Source organism: Maniola hyperantus, chromosome 7 (genome assembly GCF_902806685.2).
Source record: "Maniola hyperantus chromosome 7, iAphHyp1.2, whole genome shotgun sequence".
Classification (NCBI taxonomy): Eukaryota; Metazoa; Arthropoda; class Insecta; order Lepidoptera; family Nymphalidae; genus Maniola; species Maniola hyperantus.
Window position 1 is genome coordinate 7,505,589 of NC_048542.1, and position 23,232 is coordinate 7,528,820.

The 23,232-nt window shown below is 36.6% G+C and overlaps 1 protein-coding gene and 1 non-coding gene across 2 annotated transcripts; both read right to left on the reverse strand.

Annotated features, from left to right (window-relative positions):
- Positions 1–3,395: 3,395 nt before the first annotated feature.
- On the reverse strand, positions 3,396–3,468 carry TRNAV-AAC (transfer RNA valine (anticodon AAC)). The gene has a single exon. It is a non-coding gene; the product is annotated as a tRNA-Val (tRNA).
- An 88-nt stretch (positions 3,469–3,556) lies between these two features.
- LOC117983590 (organic cation transporter 1-like) lies at positions 3,557–17,216 on the reverse strand. The gene is made up of 12 exons (XM_034970181.2): positions 16,535–17,216; positions 12,480–12,667; positions 8,708–8,798; positions 8,304–8,411; positions 7,576–7,679; positions 7,247–7,440; positions 6,848–6,968; positions 6,625–6,760; positions 5,912–6,512; positions 5,694–5,825; positions 5,271–5,452; positions 3,557–4,187 (listed from the first exon to the last, which is right to left on the reverse strand). The coding sequence occupies exons 1-12, from the start codon at positions 16,661–16,663 to the stop codon at positions 4,011–4,013; spliced, it is 2,163 nt and encodes a 720-aa protein (XP_034826072.1). The 5' UTR covers positions 16,664–17,216; the 3' UTR covers positions 3,557–4,010.
- Positions 17,217–23,232: the final 6,016 nt, after the last annotated feature.

A 23,232-nucleotide genomic window follows, 5' to 3' on the forward strand; every position in this document is an offset into this window, starting at 1 on the left:
CAATGAAATTTGGTACTGGGATGCTTGCATCCCGGGGAAGGACATAGCCTACTTTTGATTCCGGAAAATTAAAGATATCCCACGGGATTTCAAAAAACCTAAATCCACCCGTACGAAGTCGCGGACATCATTTAGTTTATAATAGTTTTAATTTGTCTTTTAAGGAAAATAGTCATAACTGCAATTTTTTAAGGCAAAATGAACGGTTTTTGGGTAAAAAGTTAAAAACGCCGTCAAACGACCTAGCGTTCTGGTATGATGCCGCGCAGGTAGACGTCTTGGTGAAGGCATTCTGCCATGCCCCTAGAGTCTTACTCTAGTGCCATATTCCTTCCAGATAGGTACACTTCTTTCGTAGATTACCTCGTCAATTACATTATAGATGAGATCGCAGACAAGTGTATCTTCTTCTGTACTGGGCTTCTTTTCACGTACTTAGACGGAGCCGTCCACTGTAAAGGAGACAGCTGGTCCGTCAGACTCCAGCCAGCCAAGCTCACTCCAGAAGTCAAACAGGCCCCCAGGTCGGTGAGAGCTACGTCTATTTCATCAATAAAAAATGAAAAGATGTATCGAGACTGCAATTCACCAGGTTTCATGGGTAATTACAATTTCAATATCATATCATAATTCATAATACGCAGGTACTTACTTATTTGTTAGAGAAGCAGGACTCACTATTCTAAGAGGGCCCAGTTTATTTAATGCCTAGCCGGTGTACCTAGTAAAGAAGAGCGCGGCATCGCGCAAACGCCAGCGCCGCCGCCGCGGCTGACGTGTGTATACTAATAAACACACGTATATATTAAAAATAAATTATAATAAATTATAATAAAAATAAATTTAAAAATAACACGTTAATAATAAATAGTAACACGTAAATTATAACGTAATAAGTATAAAAGTACGAAGCATTTAATTATAATTTCTCACGAGCTCGTTACTCATACTTAAATTACTCGTATCGCATTTTTTTTAAAGAATATTAGCCATGTTAAATGACTAATATTTCCCTTTCCTCTCCAACTAAGCGTCAGGCTTGTGATAGGAGTAGGTACGACAATAGTTCAACGGGCGGGGTTTGAACCGACGACCTTTCGGTTTTCAGTCCACTTCTTTATCGGTTGAGCTATTGAGGCTCTATTAGCATTAGCAGCTATAAAAACAATTTTCCACTCGAAGCGGGGATAGCATTTTCTATTCCTTCAGATTTAGGACCTAATTTTTATCTTCTCGTAAAAAAATTAATTTTCCTCGGATAAAACGACCTCTACCCATTATTCTAACATAAAGCTTAGTATCTAGCTATATTATTTACTCTTTTCTTCGGAAATTAAGCAGTTTTTTGAATTGTGTTTCAATTCTTTAAGAATTTTCTTTCATTTCACATGTTTGTACCACAGTTGCAACGACTTCTACAAACTGGTAAAAAACAAAACATCGAAAGACATTTAAAAAGATATATTCAAGTAAGTGTAGGATTCGATGTTATATCTATCAATTTTAATAACTATTATGCACACAGTTTTGAAATTAATAATTTAAACTAAACATAGCTGTTACTTATGTAATTAACATGAATGCTATACATTATGTCACGTTTGCATTAATCAGTTAAGTATAACTAACTAATAAGTAATAACATTATACTTTTATTGTTATAGGAAGTGATATATTTTAATAGCTTAAAGCGCACATAATATAATTTATCATATAGGTCCGAAAAGTTAGAGGCATGTAGGTACTTAGGATCAAGCTTCGGACCCCCGATTAGGAATTTTAGGGTTCCGTACCCGAAGGGGTACCAACGGGGCCCTATTACTATAAGCCTCCGCTGTCCGTCTGTCTGTCAGCGGACTGTATCTCGTGAACCGTAATAGGTAGAGAGTTGTAATATGTATGTATTTCTATTGCCGCTATATCAGCAAATAATAAAAATATTCAGAATGGCTGCCATGAAAATTAAAAAAATAATAAGTGTTATTTCTTATACGATGGTATGGAAAGCTTCGTGTGCGAGTCCGATTCGCTCTTATCCGATTTTTTTGAGAACCGTTAAAAAATATTACTAAGTAGGTATAACTGTTTTTTTTTTAAATCGGAAAGTAGGTACCTACTGTTAGTTACTATCATTACAAATTACAATCTAGCCTATAGAGAGGCTAATAAGTAATATTATATTAACCTAAACTTATACCTACACGTACTTATACCTAAGAATCGGTCCATTGACTTATCTTAGTCTATAGTTAACATACTTTATTGGAAGACACTTTGTTCTTGTGTTCTTTATAGGTATTGCACTAGCAATATGCTTTCACTTTGTTCTATCTAAGTATAACTGTGATAAACCGAAAAATAAACCACCTTCAAGGACTACTCTAACTGCGTAGCTTAATAAAGTGAACTAGCAGCTTCTATGAAAATGAAAGATCGAAATCAAAGCCTGAACAGAAATAATTATAAAGACTCGCGCACATTGCAGGGGCGACGAGCCACAGAAATGCAAAGTTGCGCCAAAGCACACTGCGTTGCGGCCCACCCATAATGAGTTTTGGGGCGAAATGTACGAACGTGATTCCACAACGATTTTTACAAATTCCAATGCAATGCGTTGCGGTGCAGCCCTTATGTGGGCGAAGCCTTAGTCTATACTAATAAAAAAAATTATATATCTGTCTATAATTTCGAAATAACTCATATTATGGTTATTTGAATAAGTGTAAACACAGTGTGTCGGAATGTGTGAACCTATTTTGAGGGGACTTTCACAGACAAGTAGAGGATTAACCTATTAATTAATTAAAATTATAAACCAAGGAGTAACATAGGCTACTTTTTTACGGACTTTCAAAAAAGATATTTCCGAAAGTTTTGCGTAATTTTTTTTGCGAAATTATCCCATAAAAAATTTGAAACATAGTTAATTCGATTAATTTTCTGATGGATGGATGGATGGATAGATGGATGGAAGTTACATAAAAATATTACTAACGCCACCTAGTAGTGAGTAGTATTAAACAATGCGATGAATTGAGTCATCTTACGGTGGCTGGCTTTATCTTTTCGTTGAAGAGTCGTCAAGACTCAAGAACTGAAAATTATTATTTTATGTTTCTCTGCTTTATAGATGCCCATTATATTTTTATCTGTACTATGTTTCCAGAAAATTATAAAAGATGGCATTACTACACATGCAATAATGATAATCTGATGATAATGAATACAACATTGTACAAATGGATGAAAATTTAGTGTATACCTACCTAATATATACCTATAAGAGATGGCATTACTACACATTTATGCAATAATTATAATGAATACAACATTGTAAAAATGGATAAAATTTAATAAAGAAATATAAAAGTTATAAAATAAAATAATAAAAAATATGTTTCCGCCCGGGATCGAACCGGGGGCCTTCTGCGTGTTAGGCAGATGTGATAACCGCTACACCACGGAAACTGCTGTAGAGTGTGTTGATATTTCGTTACATTACCTTTTCTACAGCAGAAATTTACATAACTTTTAATAAAAAGAAATAAAAAGATAATAAAGTCAAAATAAAAGTTTATTTTTATAATACAATTATTAAAATAACTACTATTTACATGTACTAAGTATAATACTGATTCAACTGGTTCAGTCACTAGTTGGCTGTGGCCTGTGTGCATCCAAATAAAAACCTTGCGTGTTGGACATCACATTGAATTCAACTAAACAAGGAAACGTAAATAGGTATCCGATCTATTTTTCTTCATAAAATACTTTACTTATGTAACATTCTATAATATAATCAATAAGTAGTTATGAAAACAAATAGGTAGGTAGGTAAGTACCTATTTCGCCGTAGTTTTCATAAATGCCTCAGGTATACATACTTACTATCGTAAACCTCCTAATGATTTTAAATGACAGGTTCTCTTGGGATCCACCATAGAATTAATTTTATCAGTTATCTTTACCTTTAATAGAATACCAAACACAATAGAGCCCAAACACAATAGCTACTTCTTATTATCGATACAACAAAGTAATTTAAAATTTCTTCCGAACATCTCCCCATCCTCGAGGGTCTGTGGTAGAGGCTGGTTGAGGGTCTCGGGTAGGAAGAGTGACGTCACCCCTGCCATCACGCTCAGTACCCCCATGATGATGAGAGGAAGATATCTGGAGTATGTAGCCTGGAAAGAAGAAAAGAAAACATCTGGGAAATAAGAAAATAGGTTGTAAAAACAGTACACGGCTGAAAATACTGTACATAGACCTTTATAATGAGCTTTCGGCTTTGTAGTGCGTTGTCTTTGTCACACATACCTATATATGACGTTTCCTCGGTCTTAACGACAGAGACATGCTCTACAAAACCGCTAAAAGTAAGTACATTATTTTCTGCCGATAAATTTCTAAATATTTTTTTATAATTTTTTATGATTGTGTTTTTACCTAAACTTCAAGGAAATTTCTAAATAATTTTTAAATACATTATCAAAAATTTCGGAACCGGCAGTATTCGAACCTGCGTCTCCTGGGAGCGCGCCCTTGAAATTATCTAATTTACGTTTTTTTCTTCTTGCTTCTTTCTTCGCCGACTTGTTCGGCTTGGGATAACTATTGGGATTTTGATCAGAACTAGAGCAGTCTCAACGGTTAATTCTAAATTTTGTTTTATGGACAAGAACATAAAGAGCAGACAAGGTCTAGCTGAAGACAAAATAACATTTTGGTTTAGTACTTCAGCTAGATAAGTTCAAGGTCACTGTTTAGTGCGGTGGTGAACAAAGACAAGAGGATTGCACTAGAACAAGATTTATTTAAATTGAGCTGCAGGCAGATATGAGAGCATAATAGCTCTGTATAAAAAAACTGGCCATCATTACCCATATTATCATTACCCATATTTATAAATGCGAAAGTTTGTTTGTTTGTTGGTTTATTGGTTTGTCCTTCAATCACGTCGCAACGGAGCAACCGATCGACATGATTTTGTGCATCACTACCCATATTATAAATGCGAATGTGTTTGTTCGTTGGTTTATTGGATATTGGTTTGTCCTTCAATCACGCTGCAAAGAAGCAACCGATCGACATGATTTTTTGCATGTTAAAGACCTGGAGAGTGACATAGGCTACATTTTATCCCGGAACATCAAAGAGTTATTTTTAAAAACCTAAATCCAGGCGGAACAAGTTGCGGGCATCAGCTAGTTCAACTATAATTATGGGTTCTACTTGTAGGACAAAGGAGAAGAAGTACTTAAACTCACCAGTGCCACGATGTATGGAACTGTCAGCAACCCGATACCAGCTACGACCGAAGAAGCACCCATAGCTTGCGCCCTCACGACCGTAGGGAGCAATTCGCCAATTTGTACGTAGAATACTGCAAATGACGCCGCAGCACATAGTCTTGCCAGCATAGCTAACGAAACTATTACCCATGGCCACGCTGCAATGAAAAATATATCGTTCAAAGCATTGTATGGTAAAATTAAGGAAAACTCTGGGAGGAAAGGACTAGCAAGAATAAGTGAACGTTTGAATATACTGTATGGTGATAAGGGAATTTCGCAAAAACCAGGGTAAGCAAATGATTAAAATTTAAGTAAAACTTGATGAAAATTATCATCAAATAATATGTATCAGGGTCACTTAATAATAGATTTTAATGAGTGACATATAGAAATTACCTTCAGGAACTAATGCACAGCTCAAGCATGCTAATCCTCCAAGGTTGATAAAAACGCACAGCACCCAACGTCGGCCGTATCGTTCCATGCACTGCCATGCTATGAAGTACGATGGTATTTCCACTGCACCACCTAAAATTTAATTATGGTGATGAAAAGGGGTAAAATTATCTAATCAAAAAAATTATTATTATGTGCTTAAAGGTCTCTAAACTCACCAATGAAAAAAGCTAAATAATCGTCCACGCCTAAATTTGACGTGTTGTAACTTAAACTATTATATACTACTCCTAGTGCAGTCCAATTAAAAGTAAGTATTAAAAACTTCTTCCTTATATTTGGATACCTAAATACATCTAATGGAGATGCTCCGCAATCTCCGTCGGAGTTCTGATCATCCATTTTCTTCTTTTCATGAATATCTTCGTTTTCTTTAAACAGAATTCTATTAACTAATTGTATAGATTTTCTTCCTAAACTATTTGGTATAGAATATTCCGTCTGTGAGGTTCTTTGTTGTAATTCGGTGTCACGAATTGGATCCTTCTGATTCAATTTCATTATTTCATCTTTAAGACATTCAGCATCTCTTGGGGATCTAGATTTCTGAATTAAATCACCTACTTCTGAAATTCTTGGTTCTAAATTTTCCTTATTCTCAATATCACTTTCATTATTTTTTCTGTATTCAGGTTTAAAGGTAAGCATATTGTTGATTCTTCTATCCTGATGGTCTTCTTTCTCTTGAAAAGGTACCTGCCCATTAGCAATAGGCATTATGGAAAGCTCTGCTTCCGTTTCTTCATCTTTTATCTTTTTCTGCAATGTACATATGATATAAAAATTGTAAATACCGATACCGTGTGAAAAGAATGAAAAAATGTGTAGAAACATATTTTCAGATTGAAAATAAGATTAAGTACCTACTTACATGCAATTCTATAAGAAATCCGTGAGGTAAGATTATGCCGTTTTTCTTGGCTAGATTTCTAAGAACTTTTTCAGCGTCCGCAATACGTCCTCTTCCAACCAACCATCGTGGAGATTCAGGAATTAGCCAATAACAACTGAAAATAACGCACTCTTGTATAAATTAAAACATCTATGTGTTGTTATGGTAATACACGCTTTAGGAGCTAGAAGCCTTTACATACCCATACAATAATATAAAAGGAAGACTGGTAGCCAGAGATAAGTAGAACCAGTCACGTAGCAAAAAAGCCAGAAGTGCTAGCAAGCACATTCCACTTGCAAATAGCATACCCACAACGATTCCTGCAATTAGATATTTTATTTATATAGCATTTTTATTATTCTAAGGTTTTTTTAGCGTTTAAACTACCGTGAGTGATTTCCATTATAAATAATATCTATCCCCGCAGTCACAGCCGCGGCGCGTGCGCGAACTAACTTTCTTGAAAAAGGACCCCGGATGGGTTCGAAACTAGTCGGGCTAACGTCGCCTAGACACGTGAGTACAGCCGGGATAGATATTATTTATAATTCTTAGGTTTTATTGATATTAATGTTTTCGAGTAGATACAAACTTGTACCTGTATGAGTTCTTGTGGCTGGAGGCATTAATTCTAATGCCAGAATGAAAGGCTGCTGATAAAGCGCGGGGAAAAATAGCCCTCCCAAAATCCTCAAAACGATGTAACCCCAATAATTGCCAGGAAATGATGCAAGTATACATAATGGCACTTCGAAAAAGATCATAAGCAAGATTGTAGGTCGCCGACCGTATCTGAAAGAAAAATGGTTATTTCAAATCAAAAATAAATACTGACCATATTGCATTGCTAAAGATTCCGAAGATTTCCGAGTCAGTGGGACAAAAAATAATTTACTAGAATATAATAGAAAATAGAAATCAACTAACCTGTCTGATATCCATCCAAAGAATAGATTACCAACGAGGGAACCCATCCAGAAGAGGGTGTTACTAGTTCTGGGCAACCATTCGTTGTTGCATACCAACAAAAACTGAAAGATTGCATAAGTTATTATTTTTAAACAATTTCTCTTGAATGAAATCAACTTTAATCATCAAGAAACTTTAAAAAAATAAAAAATTACGAGATCCAAAAACCCAATCAGTCAAATAAAAAATTTAGTTTGAACAATTAATTTTTCCCTACAACTTTTTGAAGTATTCAAAAGAAAACTATGGAGATCCATAAACTGCCAACTAAGTACTTTGACCAAAAACTAAGTTCATCCAAAGGGGGTAATCCCGCTAGCATCAGGAGCGCAATGGCTTGCAGCGATGAAATAGTTTATTACAACTACAGTTTATTTTGTTAATTCTATCATTTTAGTTAAGGCAAAAATGGTTGTAGTTTTAGTTAAGTTATCTTATCCTAATCCTAATCCTAATAATATTATAAATGTGGATGTTTGGATGTTTGTTACTCAATCACGCAAAAACGGCTGAACGGATTTGGATGAAATTTGGAAAGGAGATAGACTATACCCTGGATTAACACATAGGCTACTTTTATCCCGGAAAATCAAAGAGTTCCCGCGGGATTTTGAAAAATGTAAATCCACGCGGACGAATTTGCAGGCATCAGCCATTTTATTTATAAAAATAATTATTTGTCTCACCTCTGTAACCAAAGTTTTCCTGTAATGTGCTGTGTCAAATCTCCATGAATTCGTACACGCGATAGGTTCTTTCTGTACTGCCACAATTGCATCTTGTACTCGCTGTATCTGCAATAGGTTGTTTATTTACGTTAAAGCGTGTCTATACCATACAGATTTGTCTGTTTTGATAGATTATAATATGGAATTAAGATTGTTCTTCCTTGTGTATCATGGACTTCCGCGAAGTATCATCTGCTTCTACCCAACCCAATTTTCTTGGAGCAAGCATCGAACAGACAGTAAATTTTCTTGGATGGTCAAGTGATATGCCTAGATCGACAAATTAAGCACAAATTAATAAAATGCATCTACTAAATAATAAAACAATTTATTCGCCTACGAAACCCATATTACTTACATACCTTTTCGTATCTTGAATTTGGATCACTGGATAAAATAATGTCCTTAATTTTTAAAAATAACAGCATGCCGTCCGCTTCTTGCGTAAAATTTCTGAAAATAAAGAGAAAACAACATTGAATCTTTAGAATCATCATCATCATAGTTACTACAATTTTTTTTTTTGTAAAAAGAATAGTAGCCATGTTAAGTGACTAATATTCCCCTTTCCTCTCCAACTAAGCGTCAAGCTTGTGCTAGGAGTAGGTACGACAATAGTGCAACGGGCGGGGTTTGAACCGTCGACCTTTCGGTTTTCAGTCCACTCCTTGACCCGTTGAGCTATTGAGGCTCAATATGATTATACCATCGATGGATTATACCAATGATTGTAGCAAAGCGTCTCTAACCACTAGGCTGTCATGAGTGAGTGTCATCGTTTTTGAGTTAGTGGTTAGAGACAACACAAAAAGCGGTAGGTACAGTTCTTCTTTGTCGTATCACTCTTGGCAGAGCGGTCGTGGTCATCACGAGGCAACGTCTTTGAGGGCAGATGTTATATGCCTCACGAGCATTCGCCATTTCTCCCTGCTGGCTGACAGCCTGGTACACTCGTGCAAAGGACCGCCCACAGCAGACTTAATTTGGTCGGTCCATCGCATGGGTGACCTTCCTCGCCCTCTGGTGCCCTCCACCCTGCCCTGCACGACAAGACGCTCAATGGAGTCACTCTCACGCCGGGAGACGTGCCCGAAGAATTTTAATATGCGACTCTGTACTATCGACGAAAGTCGTTTTTTAATGCCGAGTTCTTGGAGTATAGAGATGTTGGTACGAAATTCGGTCCATGAGACTCCTAGCATGCGCCTCCAGCACCACATCTCCAGAGCATCAATCTTCTTCTTCTCGACCAGTCGCAAAGTCCACGTCTCCGCAGCGTATAAAAATATGGAGAAAACAAATGTTTGAAAGAGCCGGATCTTCGTAGCTTTTGTAATGTTCCTGTTCTTCCATATTTTCTTCAGCTTGTCCATCGCAGTTCTTGCTATCGCCATACGTCGTTTTACTTCTTCTACGCAACCTCCATTGTTCGAAATTGAAGCACCAAGATATATGTAGGATTGGACGACCTCGCAGTTCGCAATCTGAGTGACTTCGGGCGAGTTATTGTTGGCTCGGTTTACAATCATCATCTTAGTTTTACTGCGGTTTATCTTTAATCCGAACTCTAGGCTCACGCGCTTCATTTTGAGAAGTAGTTCCTCCATATGACGAGCACTGGTTGCAAACAGGGTGGTATCGTCAGCGTAGCGCAGATTTGATAGCTTGTAGCCACCAATAGCAACACCGTCTGTCCAGTCTTCAAGAGTAATGCGCATTATGAGTTCGGTGTAAGCATTGAACAAAAGCGGTGATATTATGCATCCTTGGCGAACACCTGCACTGGGATGGAAGTCTTTTGACAAAACATCATCCGTCCGCACCGATGCAGTCCCATCTTCGTAAAGGCGTCTGAGAAGATGAACTAAGTGTTGCGGTGTACCCATGACCAGCAAAACATTCCACAGTTTCGGCCATTTCACAGAGTCAAACGCCTTGGAGAAGTCAACAAAGCAAATATATGTTGGTTTGTTGAACTCTCATGCCTTCTCTATAACCTGGCGAACAATAAGGATTTGCTCACGTGTACCCTTTCCCTTAACGAAACCGGCTTGTTCTAGTGCTATCTCCTTGGACAGAAAGGTCTTCAGTCGCTTATTCAGAATGTGTAACAAGATTTTGCTAGCGTGCGATATAAGTGCAGTACGAAAGCGGAAAGTAATGTACCTTTAGAAAGAGAAAGCAGATTTGTAGAGCGTTGTCCCTGTCATTGAGACCGACAAAATGTCATATAGGAATGAGTGACAGAGACAACGCTCTACAAAGCCGAAATGTTACTCTAAAGGCCGATGTATATTACTTTTGGCCGCAAATTGTCTACTTCGGCTGCCTATTCGGTGGGCTTTGATTCTAGGCACACACCTCTAACGTTTCGGAGTGTGTTTTTGTGCGTGCGTTTTAAGCAATTAAAAATATCGCTTGCTATAGCATAAAGGAAAACATAGTGAGGAAACGTGCCTGCTTGAGAGTTTTCCATAATGTTCTCAAATATATTGTATGAAGTCTGCCAATCCGCAAAATATGTCTAAGTAGGCTTACCTATATACATAGTCTAAATACGACGAGAAAGTTTAAGGACATTGTGCCGCTGGGTATTGACCTGTCCTGAAATAAAATTACTTTTCCTCCAAGTCTCAGACAAATTCTTTCAATAGATAGTCAATGACTATGAATTTTCTTTGGAGTGAACGTTAAATCAAAATAAGCATTTTATATTAGTCATAGCTGTAAGCCACTATATTATTGAAAATGTATTCTCTAACGAGCTATATTTCATACAAAATCATCCTTATTAACTCCGTAATGAAAATCAGTAGCCTATCCGTCGTTTGTATTCCATCGAACACCATCAAGTGTGAAGCGCTTGTCTGGCTGATCGCCAACACGTTCATGACTACAAAATCAAAATTCTAAAAGCACGCACCTGACGGCTTTGAAAACATGCAGAGTAATTCTAATTTTGGCCTTGTTTTTGGGGCCATATTCATAAACAATTTTACTCGTTATAGAGGAGAGCCAGCGCGTACCAGAGCTTCGTTATTTGATAAAAGCTGAAAGTTTCTCTGCGTATTGTCCCCAACGCTGGGAAGAACTTGTATGGATGTTTCTTTGGATCATGGCGGCTTTGGGAGATAGCAGGTAAAAAAGGTGTAAAGAGCCTCAATAGCTCAATCGGTAAAGGAGTGGACTGAAAACCGAAAGGTCGACGGTTCAAAAACCCGCCCGTTGCACTATTGTGGTACCTACTCCTAGCACAAGCCTGACGCTTAGTTGGAGAGGAAAGGGGAATATTAGTCATTTAATATGGCTAATATTCTTTTTAAATAAAAAAAAAAAAAAAAAAAACTTACGTTAAAGTAAAAAGTCTACCTACCTGTTATCTCCCAAAGCCACCATGGTCCCAACAAACATCCGAACAAACGTTCCTCCCAGTGTTGGGGACAATGTGCAGAGCTGGGGACAATGTGCAGTGTTGGGGGCAATGTGGTGTTCAGCTTTTATTAAATAACGAAGATCTGGCACGCGCTGGCTCTTAGTCCATTATATAAAATAATAGAGGATGCCCAAGATTTCGTCCACGTGGATTTTATACTAGCGGTAATTTTACTGTAACTTCATTTTATTTCGTTTTCAAACAACTTCATCAGTTATAATATTATGTTCAACCCAGGTGTTATTTTTCTTAATTTTTCCATTTTGCGGACACTTGCTACTTATATGCAAACCTATTGAAGAGATTTATTTTGGCCGTTACTTTTAACATTCATTGGACTTCACAGAGAATTTAACCTCAAGAGTACATACAAGTACCTACGAGTATATACCTACAAGGTTTTGCATGAAAACAAGATCGTAAAATATTGGCGGGGGACGGGGGATAATGCTTTGTTGTGATTGGTGGACTCAAAAGTCACGTAATCAAGACAATGTTCGGAATGAGGCTACCGAATGGGTGTGGGCCGACTTTTATGCTAAGCAACTGCCTAAGCTTGGCGATCGGGAGTATCCGGCTATTAGGCGTCAATACAGTGGTCTGTGTTGGACTTTAACAAACCCAAACTTTTAACTCATTATCATTATTTTATAATGTATAATCATCGTGATATAACTATAGTAAGATTAAAAAATACTCACTTTATACCAAAATAGTCTTCAAGATCAACATACAGAGCTTGCAAGTCAAGGGAATAGCTTCGGCAAGTGTCATGCACTCCATTTTCTTGTGGCACAGTCAGATTTCGAAGCATTTCATCTGGGAACGCTAGGCCTTCAAGTTCTGTAGGTGGAGCACACCAGTGCTCTGGAGTGGCGTTTGTGAAGACCTGGAATAATTTTTGAATATTATGATTCAATTTCCAATCTTATTCGAAATTGTATAGTGAAAAAAGTTACTGCAATGCATTATTTCATTTTCGAAGATAATAATTAAGTAAGTAGGTATATACCTAATAGATATACCTACACTTTTATATTATAGTAATTCTAAGTTTCAATAATATTTCCATTCTATCATCTGTAAAACACTCTACTATTACTACTTTTTACTCAACTAACTGAAGGGTAGGTATAGAGTTTAGCAGTTATGTGTGTTTATTAGGCCGCGATTAGTACCTACACCTGCAAGTTTTACTCACGTAAGTAGCTTACGTAATTAATTGACAACTTTACTAATGTAAATGTAGGTACCTACTTATAAGTGTGTTTACATTAGTTTTGTCGTAAGTTAATGATGTAAGCTATGCGAGTAAAACTTACAGGTGTAACCGCGGCCTTACGTAGTAATTTTTTATATTGATCATATTGATCTCTGGCATCCAATATCTGAAAAAAAATATGGTAATTTTTGTATTACCAAAAATTTGAGACAAGAATCTCTATATCTTCTTATAATATAAAAATGAATCACCAAATGTGTTGGTCATCGCAAATCTCGAGAACAGCTGAACCGATTTCGCTAATTCTTTTTCATAATATTCCTTGAAGTACGGGGATGAATCTTAGGGTGAGAAAAATTTAAAAAAAATCCTGAAAAAATCGACTATTAGGTGGTACGAAGTTCGCCGGGGCAGCTAGTAATATAATATTTTTTATCTGTTAGTAAAAACTTTTGTCCGTGTTGTTGCGTTAAGCTGGCTATACACTGAGGAGTTTTTTTTTATAGAATAGCGCTTGGCTGCAATCTGGCATGTGATGATGCAGCCTAAGATGGAGCGCGCTTGCCTAGAAAATGCCTATTCACTCTTGACTTGAAGGTACCCATATTGTAATTTGAGGGGAAAACTGATGCTGGAAGGGTGTTCCGAATCTCAGCGGTTCGAATTAGAAATGAGGAGACAAATCGCTTCGTACGTATCCGTGGAATTTTGACTACGTACGGGCACAGCCTTGAAATTGTATACAGTCCAATTACGAATGTACTTGTACAGAACAACGGTGGGGTGGGTTGCGGAGCGCGGGCGCGCTGAACACAGATTCGCGTAGTCTGTGTGATTGATGGACGAGGGTTTACGTGAGCGTGGTTTTAAATATTTTAAGTGTCGTCTAGTAAGTTCTACCATAAAATGGTGCATTACTGTTCTGTCTACGGATGCTATACGAATTCTAAACAGAACAAGGGTCTAAAATTTCACCGATTTCCCCGCGATGCGAGGTAAATTTAATCCCAATTTTGTGACAACCCTTGTATATTTGCGTAGGAACACGTATATACCTACACGAGCGGCGACATCGCTCGACTTCAAAGGCGTCGAACAACTGGTAGTATTTCGTTAAACTGTGGTACGGGTGCAGACCTTGTCCGATGCCTTGCGGTACGATAGTAGAAAGGTGAAGGAGGAACCAAGGTGAAAAGTTCTTCGGCACACTTTCCGAAATATATCCTATGTAGCATGTATTAGTATCTGTATCTGTAACAACCTACAAGCGAATATCCAAAATTGACACCATGTATCTAGCTACGAGGCTCCTGATTCCAGTGCACGCGCTGTGCTCGGAGAAAACTCACGAGCCCCGAGAACTCACAGTTCACTCCGATGCCGCGGTCCAGGAATGAGTAACTTGGAGCTAGGGTTGCCACATGCTATCCAAATGGGAGACAAGTCCTCCTTTTCCAGAAATTGTCCTCCCATCCTCCCTCATTACCTGGACATTCTAAAACAGATTTTTATTTATTTTTATGCTAAACAGTTTCTGATTTATCATACAAAATATCGGCTGTAAACCCGCGGTGCGCGAGTCTGACTCGCACTTGGCCGGTTTTTCACAGGCTCCCGCCAACGCACCTATACTCACTTGACACATTATTAGGTATTTATCTGGTATAATTATTAATGCTACACCTCTAACCCCTAAGTGAGTAACTAGCTTTAAGAGAACAATAAGTCATGATCAGCTTGTCTAAAGTCTGTTTGTACAAAACCAGTTTGGCAACTTTTTTGATGGTGGATAAGTAAATATTATATTATGCGATTGAAGTACCTATTATATAAAAAACTTACCAGAGTACCGATCTACACTTTGTTGGTACTTACTTAGATTTAATTCATTTTAACTAAAATTTCAGAATTAGCGATGCAAATAGTTTCGGTGGCAGGCTAATTTTACCACTTTACTGGCATTCGTTTAGGTTTGATTGCTCCCACAATCAGGTTTCAATCAGGTTTCAGGTTATTCGAATAGTTCGAATAAAAATCTAATAAAAATCTAACATAAAATATTTTAGACTTTCTCCGGATAGTTCAAAATTCCTACTCCTGGTATAATAATAGGTAGGTATAATAGCTATCGGGTTTTTTTAGTTTCACTAAAAATAAATAATATTTAACTAATTGTTTTATACTTAAGACCTTTTAGATTAACTTTAGACCTAGATTTATAAATACCTAATAGATTCATGCTATGATTAACAGATACCCATTTGTTAATAATAAATTCATAACAGATGAAGGGTAAAAACACAAAACTGCCATACAACGCCGCGCGCACCATCGACAATATCTTTGAACTCGCACGACGAAGCTTCGCATAAACTAATGGATTCGGCATGTGCGCGTACCTAACCGCAACTACGATGGAACACGCTTTTTGCGATCTGTGATACTGGACAAATCGTTAAATTATTATTATTAAGTAATTAAATAATTATTGAATTAACAAAAAATACGTCCAGTAGGTACATACCTACTGTTTACGATCCTTGAATGGTTTTATTTTTATCCAAACCATGGCAGCAAGACGCTCGGCGCGAAATCGCATCGCGTCGCAGTTTTTTGGGTTGCAAATTCGCATCGTACCTATACCAACGCCTCCGTTTCGTGTTTCGTTCGGCCCGAATGTCGACCAATAGGGTCGACATTCGGGTATCCGTATCTCATACTTTTTTGCTACGTAGGAAATTCGTCGTTGTAGTTTCTTATTATGTAAGAAATAAATAACTGAACCATTTCTGTGATTTCACTAGTATTAGGTACTATGGCAAGAGTTGACCTAATTTATTATCTTAGACATTTCAGTGACTAATGAGTAAGGACTACATTATGCAAATTACTATTGCAAATGTTTCACTCGGAATGTACAGGAAAATTTGAATTACAAATTAGAGCAATCGCTTAGCATTACAATAATTCAGAATTCAATGACGAAGACTGACTTCAGTTTATATCTGATAGTATTTTCCTGCTTCTTCTGAAATATCTTGAAAAATAAAATATACCTACAACATCGGCGCGAAGCGTATTTTGGATGGATAAAGTGCTTAGGTGGGCACTAAGTATATTTACTCAAACTTTTGAATACGATACGAACTTAGATATAGGCAACGCAACATTGGAAGACCCCAAAGAAGAAGATGAACGATCTCTAGCGAATCCTGCGCTTGAAATCCTCCGATAGGTATATTTTCACAAGATGTGACCCAAATCTTTGTTTGCGTCTATATTGTTTAAAAAGACAACGTTACTCTTCTACTGCTAGAGTAGTTAGATATGTATAAATAAAATACCAGTCCTCTAACGGACTATTTGTTAATGTAATCCTTCTTGTGGTTGTGCAAATAAAGTGTATTTATTATTATTATTATTATTATTTGAAAAGTTCTTTAAGCTGGTTTTGTTTACTGAACTCATAAGAGCTTCTGATAAATCAATATCAGTTTTGTCTACCAGTTATTACACATCCCTCCCTCATCTTACCTGAGAGAACACTAAGAAGGATGTCGGTATAGCAGCAATCCCACACAAGAGGTAAAACAATAGGACGTGATAACAGCCCCTCTTAGTTGCCAGGACGGCTGCCTCGTCCAATTCTTTAGTCCAAGTCATCTTTACGGTTCACCTCGCCTTAGTTTTAAATAACACAGTCCACAAAATGACACGCATTTCTGCGTAAGATTTTATATAGTTTTTTTAACGCCGTTTTCTTACCGAGTGCTTAAATAACTCTTAAAGTCAGGTTTCATTATCATTAAAATACTTCACTTGTTTAAATTATTTTATTAAGTAGGAATAATGATTTAGCAGCTTACAAAATTATTTCAATTACTATTTCATTTTTTTAAATTACAACTTCTTTATCAATAATTTTATTTGATACTTTAAGATGTGGCTGATCGATTAATCTTTGAAATCGTGCGACGTTGCATGCAGGTTAAGGGGACTACGATGTTGTATGTGAAGAATGAAGTGACGAAATATAATATTAAATTTTTCGATTAAATTTTCAAAAAGTTTCACATTTGTTTCATTTTACTTGGAGCTATACATATATTGCTATAATATTACGTATTGTCATTCCTACCACTTTTGTTTACGCGTTAAACATGTCACTTTTTCAATCAACAGAAACACGGGCATCTGGTTATATTTACCGCGTAGAACTAATTCGACAGGCGCGGCGCGGCGCAGGCGCAGCGCGTAGAAATAAATCGTGATAATATTATTATGGCGACCAATCTAGATAACACAAATGGATAGCTATGGGTTTCCTTAAGTGTAAATCTGCTGTATATCAAGTGTGTTTGGATCTGTTTATTTGTTGATTAAAAGCAGAGACTTGAAGCTCACAATCTGGAGGCGGAAAAGGCTACTTTTTGTAGAATTTAAGATTTTTTTTAAAAAAGTCTGTGCTCGCTTCGTTGAGCGTACAGCTTTCAATCTATCTATCAGTTTACGGAATACATAATATTATAATAGTAAATTGTACCTTTACTTTGAAAATAATATGTATGTACAGAAGTAATATAAACATGTATAAATAAATAAAATATTTGTAAATATAATAGTTGATCGATAAAATTGTATTTAAACAGGAAAATACTCTACCAATATTGGAAAATCTATAGGTACTTACATTCCACGAAGGACATTCCAAATCAATGGTTGAATTTGACAATTTATAAGTACTAAAAGCACTGTAAAAGTATATTTGAATAAAAAATCCCTTTATTCTGTTTTAAATATGTAACAAGCTTTGGAATTATCAAACTAAACGTTATCAAAACTGAGATTCCTTAAAAGATACCTCCTGGCTAACGTAATCTAATTTTAGAAGTGATAATAGTATACAGGGTGTAACCAGAACGCAAAAACGAAGACATATGATAGTATTAATGATTACTAAGATACCACAAAAAAAGTGAAAAATAAACAAAAATAATCCTGTATTTTTTTTAAAGTTGCAAATCAAATATATTGCATATAAATATAATGCAAATAAATATAATGCAAATAAAACATCTGAATGGCGCTAGAGCTGTAAATAGGCCATTCGGAGTCAATGCCGCGTTGTAGGTTTTGACCCCATTGACTTCCAAAACCTACCTACACAGTGGCGTGCAACTCATAGAGGCATAAAAGCGCTGCTTACCCAAGAAATAGTTAACTCGGTTGAAATTGCTCAATGCTCATTATTCTTTGACTGGCTTACCTAACTACTGCTTACCCTGGCTTTAAACCCTATGCACGCCACTGTACCTACACCTACACGTGTAGTAACAAAAATTTTTTTTACTTTGTAATGGTTTTGGAAGTCGGTTTTTTAATGTATTTTTTTATTTTAAGCTTCTTAGTATAAGTAGTCTTTGCTTGGTACCTAAAATAATATCAATTCACGAATAAAACTTTCCAAATCGACACAGCTTAGGAGTTCAGTACCTTGTAGCATCAGGATTGAAGAGATAATAATAATAATAAATACACTTTATTTGCACAACCACAAGAAGGATTACATTAAAGAATAAAAAACGTTGCTTGGTTCCTACAATATTCATTCACTATGAACACTTCCTGAATCTTGATAACTTAGGCGGATAGTAACCCTGCAGCATCAGGATTAAGGAGTTGGATTTAGAAATTTTTATGGCACTACCGCAGAAACATCCTCTGTTGATTAAAAAAAAATTTTGCTAATTGGTCCAGAAACCTCGGCAAAATCGGTGTACATATATAAAATTTGGAATTGACCTCCTTTTTGGAAGTCGGTGAAAACTACAATAGTGCTTAGGTTGTATAATAATGTTGATGGCAATTTAATCAGAGAGATTTCTCTAGTCTGTGTAAATCTGTTCATTAGTCTATGTTTTCTGTGAGTCTATGACTTTTGGAAATGCAATACTACTGTGTCATGGCGTCTTGTACTAAATTTGGATTTTGTAACTTTAATTAAATAAAACAGTTGTGATCTCGAATTCATGTATTTTAATGGTCTCCAAGTGCTTCCAAAGCTGTACGAACAAATAATAACATTAAGTTGTTGCTAGCGTTCTGGTTACACCCTGTATTACAATCGCAAATCGGCAAATCCATTTAAAAGATAAACACATTCTATCGTAAGTAACATATTTGAAATAAGTAGTAGCATCACTTGTCCGTTTGTTTTTGCTCACAAAATAATGATCAGATTTTGGGAATTAAGTAAATAACTCCCATTTGAGTCTACTGATGTATCTAGTGTAAAAAATTATTTCCGAAAATACAATGTTATGTGCTATGTTATGCATATTTCGCTAAATGATATTTTAAAAAAAGGCTGTAGGTAACGTTCCACTTTTTTTTATTTTTTATTAAGTAGACCTACAAGGAAGCTAAAGCACAGCTAAAGCTAGTAGGTACCTACCTAACAAGTTATCACAAATAGAATCACAAGTGAGTAAAGTAAAAAAATACCTACCTATCATTGGTCAAGCTCTACGAATAGTGGTGACAGTAGTTATATCTGACTAGCTTTTGCTTTCATCTTCGTAGATTTGGACTTTTTTGAATACCCGGAAACCCTTTGATTTTCCGGGATAGAAAGCAGCCTAAGATCAGATTTTGCATGAACGCTTGGGAAAGTCCTGTAAAATTCAGTCTTGGCCGTATCGAAGATTAACTTGGGCAGACAGACAGTTAGGAATGTTAGATTTAACTTTTAAAAACATATAGGTACTTTGAACTTATAAGAAGACACACACCGTAGACATCTACTGCTGGACATAGGCCTCTTGTAGGGACTACCACACGCCACGGTCTTGAGGCATCGCTATCCAGCGGCTCCCTATGACTCGTCTGATGTTGTCAGTCTACGGATGGTCTGGCAACGCTGCGCTTTCTGGTGCGAGGTCTGCATTCTAGCACCGTAGAACCCCGACGACTTTCTTTTTTTTTGGAAATTTTAGATTATATTTTATTCATGTATATTTACATGAATAAGAGAGATTTGTTTATGTATATTTACATGAGAAAGAGACAAAACTAAATATTTTTAGCTTTGTATCTTTGTGTTTTTCAATAAAATGAAATCACAGACAGACTTTACAATTTTATTTATTTACATACCTAGATTTAGCTTTTTAGGTGGGTCTATAGACTGATAACATTTCTCACAAATTATTTACATCATATTATCGAGACTGACCGATATAGAACTGTTATCACGTGGAGTGAGTCACTATTATCAAAGACTGTTTACTAGAATACAATACACATAATACCTAGTTTTCATACGCTGCTTCGTTATATAAGGTTTATTTAAAGTCTAGAGTCTAAATCAATATTATATACCTACTAATACTAGTCATTTTGTTATTAATTTACTAAGTAATAGTTATGGTAACGGTGACAGGTAATTTAACACTTAGCACCTAGGATTTAAATATTATAATTTATTTTTGTATAATTCTGTTGGTGGTTCAAAAGTAAATGAATACACAGCACAACTTAGAAGATCAAAATGATCGCGTACCTATATCGTTACGCGATCATTTTGATTTGATTTGATAGTGTAAATCGCCAGAAATATTATTTTTACACGACTGCCCAAAAAAGGAGTGAGCAGGTATAATGTTTTCAGAGTTCAGGGCATGTGTGTTTCTTCATTTCACACAACTTCTATATGGTTTGTACTTTTTAAAGTAGGTAAAGCCGGACTAGAAAAACACACAGAAGTGTTATTTTAAATTCAGGCAGTCCTTTTATTACTTTTCTGGATAGGTACTCACCTTTTTTCTCGGTCAAGGCAAGGATGCTCGATAGTTTAACATAATTTGATCTGTGTCAGTACCTAGCACTTTAGGTTGGTGCTCTAGGGAGAGGGTCCATACGCCTCACCTCAATTGTCTAGACATTAAATTATAGCTAGTCATCCGGATTCATCTGACCTAAGATCAGTCAGGACGTCGTATGTCATTCAGTTTAGTAAATAGTAGTAGTAAGGACACTAAAGGATACCAATTCTAGCATTATTTAAAAAAAATTATAGGCAAACGCTTGACCACAATGATGGAACCTGACCCTGAAACCTGATGGAAAGTGATGATGTAGCCTAAGATGGAACGCGTTTACCTAGAAGATACCTATTCACTCTTGTTTTAAAGATACCCGGGTTGTAATTGGTAGGAAACACAGATCGTGGAAGAGAAGGGATGTCGACGACATAAGGATGGAAACTCGCCCGACGACGTCTTGCGGTTCGGTCTATTCAAAGGGGGAACGCTGCCAGTATCTTCGGAACCTTGCCTAAAGGGACTCCTTTTAACAATATATTTTAGTTATTATATTATATTTTTAAGGTTTTTAGTTTTAGGTTCATTGTTCTAGTAGGTATATACATCCGATGTATATATGGATTATTTGATTAAAGAACTAAATGTGACAGAATAAGTAAAAATGAATTACTTATTAAATAAAAAAGAAATCCGACTACGTGGAAGCCGACAAAACTTACGACTTTTTCATAAATAAAACGTTAAGTAACGTATAACAACTTAATAAACTTAGTGCTAAAGAGTGTCGCAGGCGAGGATTTGTTTACAAATATATTTATGTTTTGTTTTATGACACTTTAACTTTCAGATACTAGGTAGGTACGTATAGTCTGCGATAGGTCGAGATGGGAATCGGGGTGGGAACGCCCCGCAAACCGTCACAGCTCCCGCGCTAACCCGGTGCGGGCGAGCGCGGTTGACGTGCAGGGGCGTCTCTCTGCCTCATACCCCGATTGACATCTCGATCTGTCGCATTCTACAAAAATAACTTTTTTTTTGTTTTAAACTGCTTACCAAGTTTATTTCGACAATCATACCTATCTAAGAAAAAAATCAAGCCTAGTCAAGTCTTCGCCCATCTAGACGTCGTCGCACATTTAAAAAAATGATATTAATCTGTTGTGTAATTATAGGTTTTTTTACAAAAGGAAGCTGCTGACGGTAGCAATTAATAGCAATCTAGATCTATTTAACCAATAAAAAGAGACGCGGAACAATTTGCTACGTCAAATGGTTGACTTGAGGGGGCAATGAAATGAACACAAATTAACATAATATCATATTATTATCGCTTATTTGTGAACGGGCCTTTTTAGGGTTCCGTACCTGAAGGGTAAAACGGAGCCCTATTAATGTCACTCTGCTGTCTGTCTGACTGTTCGCGTGTCACGGGTCGCTAGCTCGTAGAAGAAATGAGTTACAAACCTATGGCATTTGGTGTAGAACGTTGAGCTAAACCCAAATATTGAATTAAAAAATGCAATCAAATTATTTTTCAGGGGGGCTCGGGTCCCATACATAAAAACGAGCCAGATGTTTTTTTTATAAGTCCCGCAAATTACTATTGCGCTGGAACTATGTCTCATTAACATCGAAATGACGTCGTTTTGACGTCAGCCCAAATTAAAATATACCATCAGGTCGAAACTTCAGTCTAGTGCTGACGTCACTAAAATGACAGCCACGCGCATTAACAATTTGCGGGAATTATACGGTATACCTACCATTCGTTAGTTGACAACTGTTTAAAAGTTGAAATAAACCGAAAGGCGTTTAATTCGAACTAAGCGGGGACCCTAGTCCCTATGTTTAGATTCTATGCAGTCCGTATCGAACGATTCCAGCAAGATGCAGACCGATGTACCTACTATGTAGGTCAGGCTCAAAATACTAATTAATGATTGTCTCTATCAAACCACAGCTCAAACTACTGAACGGATCGGGCTAAAATTTGGCATCATGCACTTAGCCATTATGACGTAAACGTCGCTAAGAATTCAACTCCTATGGAAGTAAAATAGGGGTTTGAAATTTGTCAGGTCCACGTCGACGAAGTCGCAGGCTTAAGCTATTTATTATACATCCACTCAGTCATATCACAGAATATATAATAATGAAAAGTTGGTTTACTACTGTAGTATCAGTTGTAGTCTGTAACGTGTAGGTACTAGCTACTATGCATTCTAAATAAATCTTGTAACAATATCCTCAGTGAGATCTCGTAACCCAGATACAATCCGGTCTATAGACGTCACACCGCTCTTATTAATTACTGTACGTAACAATTACCGCACCACAACACACACTGTGACCGTGGAGAGAATGTTAACAAATGTATTAGGTACACATTCAATATACTTAGTTATTCAG

Bases quoted from the DNA above. Each gene is read 5' to 3' on its own strand.
- LOC117983590 (XM_034970181.2), bottom strand. From the start codon at position 16,663: ATGACTTGGACTAAAGAATTGGACGAGGCAGCCGTCCTGGCAACTAAG. The intron at 8,412-8,707 runs GTATGTAAGTAA...AACCTATTGCAG, and splicing joins CAAATTCAAGATACGAAAAG to ATACAGCGAGTACAAGATGC. The intron at 6,969-7,246 runs GTACAAGTTTGT...ATCTAATTGCAG, and splicing joins AGCCACAAGAACTCATACAG to GAATCGTTGTGGGTATGCTA.